Source organism: Thecamonas trahens (genome assembly GCF_000142905.1).
Source record: "Thecamonas trahens ATCC 50062 unplaced genomic scaffold supercont1.14, whole genome shotgun sequence".
Classification (NCBI taxonomy): domain Eukaryota; order Apusomonadida; family Apusomonadidae; genus Thecamonas; species Thecamonas trahens.
The window spans coordinates 120560-126308 of record NW_013657666.1 but is presented as its reverse complement, the minus strand read 5'-3'; the positions used below and the strand labels follow the sequence as shown (position 1 = coordinate 126308).

At 69.0% G+C, this 5749-nt stretch overlaps 3 protein-coding genes across 3 annotated transcripts; 2 read left to right on the top strand and 1 right to left on the bottom strand.

Moving 5' to 3' along the window:
• Positions 1–95: 95 nt before the first annotated feature.
• On the top strand, positions 96–2795 carry AMSG_03698 (BMH1 protein; the record flags this gene model as incomplete). The annotated part of the gene is made up of 1 exon (XM_013904157.1): positions 96–2795. The coding sequence occupies one exon, from the start codon at positions 96–98 to the stop codon at positions 2793–2795; it is 2700 nt and encodes an 899-aa protein (XP_013759611.1).
• A 307-nt stretch (positions 2796–3102) lies between these two features.
• Positions 3103–4926, top strand: AMSG_03697 (uncharacterized protein; the record flags this gene model as incomplete). The annotated part of the gene is made up of 1 exon (XM_013904156.1): positions 3103–4926. One exon carries the CDS (start codon positions 3103–3105, stop codon positions 4924–4926), a length of 1824 nt encoding a protein of 607 aa, XP_013759610.1.
• Positions 4927–4943: 17 nt separating this feature from the next.
• AMSG_03696 (uncharacterized protein) lies at positions 4944–5651 on the bottom strand (the record flags this gene model as incomplete). Its single annotated transcript, XM_013904155.1, has 1 exon — positions 4944–5651. One exon carries the CDS (start codon positions 5649–5651, stop codon positions 4944–4946), a length of 708 nt encoding a protein of 235 aa, XP_013759609.1.
• Between the last annotated feature and the right edge of the window lie 98 nt (positions 5652–5749).

The following is a 5749-nucleotide window of genomic DNA, read 5'->3' as shown; positions in this document are numbered from 1 at the left end:
GGGAGGGGGGGAGGGGGGAGGGGGGGGGGGGGGGGGGGGGTGACACTCCTCCACTGCAACGCCACGGTGGCAACATATAGATAGAGAGGAGGGCAATGAACGTGCCGACGCTCCGCGACTGGCTGCATGAGGCTGCGTCGTGGGACGCCGAGGCGGCGCCGCTGGCGCATGCGGCGGCGGCCGAGGGACGGCTGTCGGACGCGGCGCGGTATCGGTACGCGCATGCGGCCAAGAAGGCGCTGGCGGCACGAAGGTCGGCGTACTTGCTGGCGGCAGAGCAGGCGGAGAGCAGCGCAGCAAGAGGTGCGGCGGGGGACGAGCTGCGGCCGCTGTACGAGCTCCGCGACAACATCCGGGCCGAGGTGGAGGCGGCTGGGCAGGGCGTGCTGGCGCTGGTGACCGACGTGCTCGAGCCGGGCTCGGCCGACATGGAGGACAAGGTGGCGTATGCCACGCTGCGCGGCGACGTGTTCCGCTACCTCTCCGAGGTGCATGTCGGCGATGCGGCCGAGGCCGATGTCGTGGCTGGCAACGAGGCGTACCGGCAGGCCCACGGCCTTGCCCTTGATCTGCCGCCGGCCTCGCCGGCAGCGCTCGGCTGCGCCCTCAACTACGCTGTCTTCCTTTGGGAGATTCTCGGCTCGACCAAGGAGGCGTACAATGTGGCGGTCAAGGCGCTGAATGCGGCGACCGAGTGGCGGGCGAACCACGAGAACGTGCTCTCGTCGCCGCTCAACCCGCAGACGCCGATCATTCTCAACCACCTCCGCAAGATCCTTGCCGGCTGGGAGAGTGCGCTTGGACTGGCACCCACCGTGGGCGCGCCGCTGGCGCCTGCGGCCGCGACATACGACCGGCCGACCGGCGACGGGACTCATCCCGCGGCGGCCGGCGCGCCGGCGGCGCTGCGGTCGGCGGCGCCTGGCGGCTACGACTCACAGCTTGGCGACTTGCAACGCGACGACGGCGACGGCAACGTCATCACATGGCGCACGCTTGCGGATCAGGCGGCCGTGTGTGACGCCAAGGCCGAGGAGGCGGCCAAGATGGCCGCCCGCGGCTCGGGCGACGAGCTGTCCAAGACCCAGCGCGCCTACCTCGCGTACGCATTCAAGAACTCGATCTCTGTCCGCCGCTCAATGTGGCAGCTGCTGACGTTCCACATCGAGGCGCTGCAGTGGGGCACTGGCCCGCCACGCGACGCAGAGTACGCCAGCAGGCTCGCGAGCTCGCGCGACAAGGTCAACGCCGAGCTTGACACCATCTCGCGCATCCTGCTCTCGCTCATCTCGGACCACCTGCTTCCGTCATCGTCGGCACCCGAGACAAAAGTCTTCTACCGGACACTCGACGGCGACATGCACCGGTACCTCGCCGAGTGCACCGCGCCGGACTCGGGCCCGCACCGCGCAGCTGTCAAGGCCGCGCACGCCGCGTACGAGGCCGGCTACGAGCTCGCGCGCCGCGAGCTCTCGCCGCTTGACCCAATCAGACTCTCGACCTCGCTCAACTACTGTGTGTACTACTACGATGTGCTCGCGTCGCACGCCGATGCGCTGGCCCTCGCGCGCGTCACCCTCAGCGACGCCCTCGACGCTGACCCGCTCGCCGATGCCGTCGCCGCCCATGAGGCCGGCATCATCGTCGATCATCTGTGCAACATGCTCGAGACCATGGTCGACAAGCACGCACCCGTCGACTCGGACGACATCCTTGACCTTGTCGACGCCGCCCGCGAGGCCCAGCTCCACGACGCTGGTGCCAGCATGGCCAAGTCTGGGCAGGCCATGCCGGCCCAGCCGGTCCAGCCGGTTCAGCCGGTCCAACCGCGGCGGCGGCGGCGGCGGACCAAGCAGCGCCGCGCAGATGCGCCGAACGGTGCGTCGCCGGCAGCGGCGCCAGAGGCAACACCCGAGCGGCCGCATGTATCAGCAGTGGTGCCAGGAGCAGCAGGAGAGGTGGAAGCCGAAGCGTCGTCGCCGATTGCCGAACGCGAGGGAAGTCCGGGTGTGGGCGATGAGACCATGTCGGTGCTGCAGGAGCAGGCGCGGCGGATCGAGATGCTCGAGTCACAGCTGGCCGAGCTGAAGCGATCGTCACCGTCACCGTCGTCCTCTCCTACCCCAGTGCATGTTCCTGCATCTGCGAATGCGGCTGCACCGGCACCAAGCGTGTATGAGGCGTATGCAGGCGCGAGTGCGGGCGCAGGCGTTGGGGGCAGCGTGCGGCGGTCGGTCCCGCCGAGCTCGCCGTACACCCATCCGCTGATGGCCTCGCTGTCGGCCTCGTTCCAGGCGCAGCAGACGCAGCTGGCGGCACTGCGGACCGAGCAGGCTCTGCTGGCGCAGGAGCAGTCGCGGACGGCGCACGCGTTGCACGCGGCGCGGCCTGCGGCGGCATTGGGCGCCGGCAGTGGCCCGGGCGCTGGCAGCGGCTACTACCTGCGGACGTACAATGCCGCCGCCGTCCATGGGGCGCAGCGGGCCGGATCGGCGCCGGCACCGCGCGGCCCGCAGGCGCCGCTCCCACCCACCTTCCCGCTCGTCTTTACTGCAGCGCTGGTGGTGACATGGTCGCCGCCGGCGGCCAACGGTCCGTACACCGCCTACCGGGTCTATCGATCGACGCCCGGCTCGCAGTTTGAGCTCGTCTACGAGGGCCCGGGCCTCATGTTTTACGACGCCGGCCTCAAGGCCGACACCATATACACATACGCCGTGGCAGCATGTAACGCCTCGGGCGCCTGGTCGGGCATGTCGCAGCCGTCGACCCAGAAGACCCGCGCCAAGCTGTAAAAGGGAAGCCCACTGGCGTGTCGCTGTCCGAAAAAAGGTCGTGGTCTGGGCCGAGAGGGCGACATGACGGCGCAGAGGACAGGGGCAGGGATGGGAACGAGCCGAGGTACACTTCCCTCGCTCAGCTCGTTCTTGCCCCTCTCCGGAATGGCTAGCACGCCACCGGCACGACGGGGCTCGACCGGGGTGCCGCCGATGCCGCCGCCGCCGCCAGGCCGTGCGGGCGTATGCGCTGGCGCTGCCGCCGGCGTCGCCGCTGCCGACAGGCCCGCGGGCACGGGGTGGAGAAAGTCGCGGCAGGCGTATGATGCCCAAGGAGCCGCGGACATTCGACTCGCTACCGGTGGAGCTTGTGCTGTATGCCTTCTCGCTGCTGGACCGGGCGACGCTCGGGCGTGCGGCGCAGGTGGCGCGCAAGTGGCACGCCCTCGCCAACGACGGCTCGCTGTGGCGGGTCCTTGACCTTGTTCCCTTTGCGGCGCGGGTCGACGACTCGGTCCTCGTCCGCCTCGTCTCGGCCCATCCAGCAATCCGCATCCTCCGTGTCGCCGGCAGCGTGACCGATGCTGGTGTCGCCTTTGCCCTCGGCCGCCTCACCGGCCTTGTCGAGCTTGACATGGGCGCCGCCGCCCGGGTCTTCCGTGCATTTAACGCCTACGGCCCGCAGCTTCCACTCTCGCTCACTGAAATTGTCCTCCCGGACGTGGCGTATCCGCGGCCGGGACGAATGCCGCGGCTGGTGCTGGCCGATGAGGCGGGAGGTGCGAGCTCGAGCGCCGCCGGCGCCGCACCAAGCGCGAGCTCAGAGCCGTCGTCGCAGGCATCACAGCTCTCACCGCGGCCCGGCCGGCTCGCCGAGGCGATGGTTGAGGCGCTTGGTCGCGGGGCCGTGGTGGCACCCGAGGCGCTCTTTGTCCTCGACATCCTGGCGTCGGCGCCGCGGCTGCGTCGGCTGGTCGTCCGCCGCGAGGCGTTTGAGTGCGGCGACTGGGTGGTGGCCCTCGCGCCGCGACTCTGTCCTAAGCTCGAGGTGCTCGAGCTCGGCGACGAGTTCCTCGGCGAGGCCATTGAGGGCTTGTTCTCGGTCTCGGTAGCTGCGCTGCGGGCCCTGGCGGCGGCGCGACCTCCGCTCCGCGAGCTCGTCCTCACCTTTTGCAAGGTCTTTGGCGACAGTGGCGATCGTAGGCAGCTGACCGGTGGAGGCGGAGACGATGATGGGTCGTACCTGGACGCTCTGTCAGGGCTTGAGGCGCTCGAGGTGCTGCGGCTGCGGCAGACGGACGTGCTGTCACCGGTGAGCCGGCAGCTGGGACTGGGCAGTAGCTTTGATGCGCTGCGCGTGCTCGAGGTGCCGGCTGGGCAGCTGACGGAGAGGGAGGTCAACATCCTGTTTGGCGCCATGCCAGTGCTGGAAGAGTTTGTGGTCTCAGCAGTGTGGTTTCTGGGCACTGATCCGGATCCATGGATTGACTGGCGCAAGGTGCCGCGGCTCCCGCCCAAGCTCCACACGGTGGCGCTTGACTACTCGTTCGGCTTTGTGGAGCACTTGCTGACCAACCTCGGGGCGCGGCATCAGCTGCGATCACTTGCGCTCAAGCGGTTCCACATGGGCCGGCATCCGGTAGGCTTTTCCATCCGCGAGCTCCTCGACTACATTGTCCGCGACGCGCCCGGCCTCGAACGGCTGCACCTCTCGGTGTGGCGCGAGCCGGCGGACCTGTCGACGTACGATGCGAACCTATTGGCCGGGCCGGGCGTTGGGCTTAAACTTGGGCTGGTTCTCGACGGCCTGCCTGTGCTGCGCGAGCTCAAGCTCGACGGCTTTGCGCTCTCGCACTCGAACTGCGCGCCGCACGCGCTGGTGAGTGTCGAGCTTAGGCACTGCACCTACGTCCAGTCGCTGCTTGAGGTGGCGTGGCTGGTGGGCGTGGCGCCGCAGCTCCGCCGGCTGGTCCTCACCCATGTCGAGGCCTTCTCCGAGCTCGAGCTCGGGATGGTGCTGGGCATCGGGCGGCGGCTGACGAGCCTTGAGCTCAGCTGCATGGGCCCGCAGGGCAGCCGCGGGCTAGCGGCGTGGCGCGCGCTGGCAGCACGGGTGATGCGGAGCAACTGGAACGCAAACTGGAGCTGAAGCGCCACGGATGGGCGTCACACGACGGTGCGGCGGAGCGGGGCGGAGGCAATGCGGACGAGCGCAGCCTTGCGGACAAAGACGGCGGTGTCGGGCTCCGAGTCAAAGTAGTCAACGCCATTGATCGAGCCGTCACAGTTGCCCTCTCCGGGCTCGTCCAGGTGGATGCCGAACCAGAGGCCGTGGGCAAACTCTGTGGCACCGATAAAGCAGACCTCACCCGAATGGGTGCCGTTGACCACGACGCGGGTCCCGATGGGGAAGCGGAGGCGGGCGCGGCGGGCGAGCTTGGCCACCTTCTCTGCCTCGACCAGATCGTGCATGGCCTCCTGCGAGTCGAGCTTGAGGGCGGGCGATGATGGTGGTGGCGAGCGCGATGACCGTCGACGGAGGCGACGGCGGCGGGCAGCCGCTGCACGGGCTTCACGCTCGAGCTCGGCGCGCGCGCTCTGCGACATGGGCTTGGGCACAATGCGGACACGGGCCGGGTGGACCATCATGCCATAGCCTTTCTTGAATGCAAAGTACCGAATCGGCCCTTGGACCAGATCGCCGAGCGGAGCATCGAGCGTGACGCCAACCCATGTCCCCTCGGCCTCCACGATGGAGCCCACAAAGGCGACGGTGCCTGGATGCAGCTCGTCGACCAGGCACCAGGCACCCACCCGCATCTCGTCCGCTGTGTCCCACCCCGCTCTCGCCAGCTCGTTGTCGTCCACCGCCATGAGATTGAGAGTTGGGTGTGGCTGCGGCTATGGCTGTGCCTGTGGCCGACGCCAGCGCCTTTGAGTGAGCCAACGGATTCGGGGGGGGGGGGGGGGGG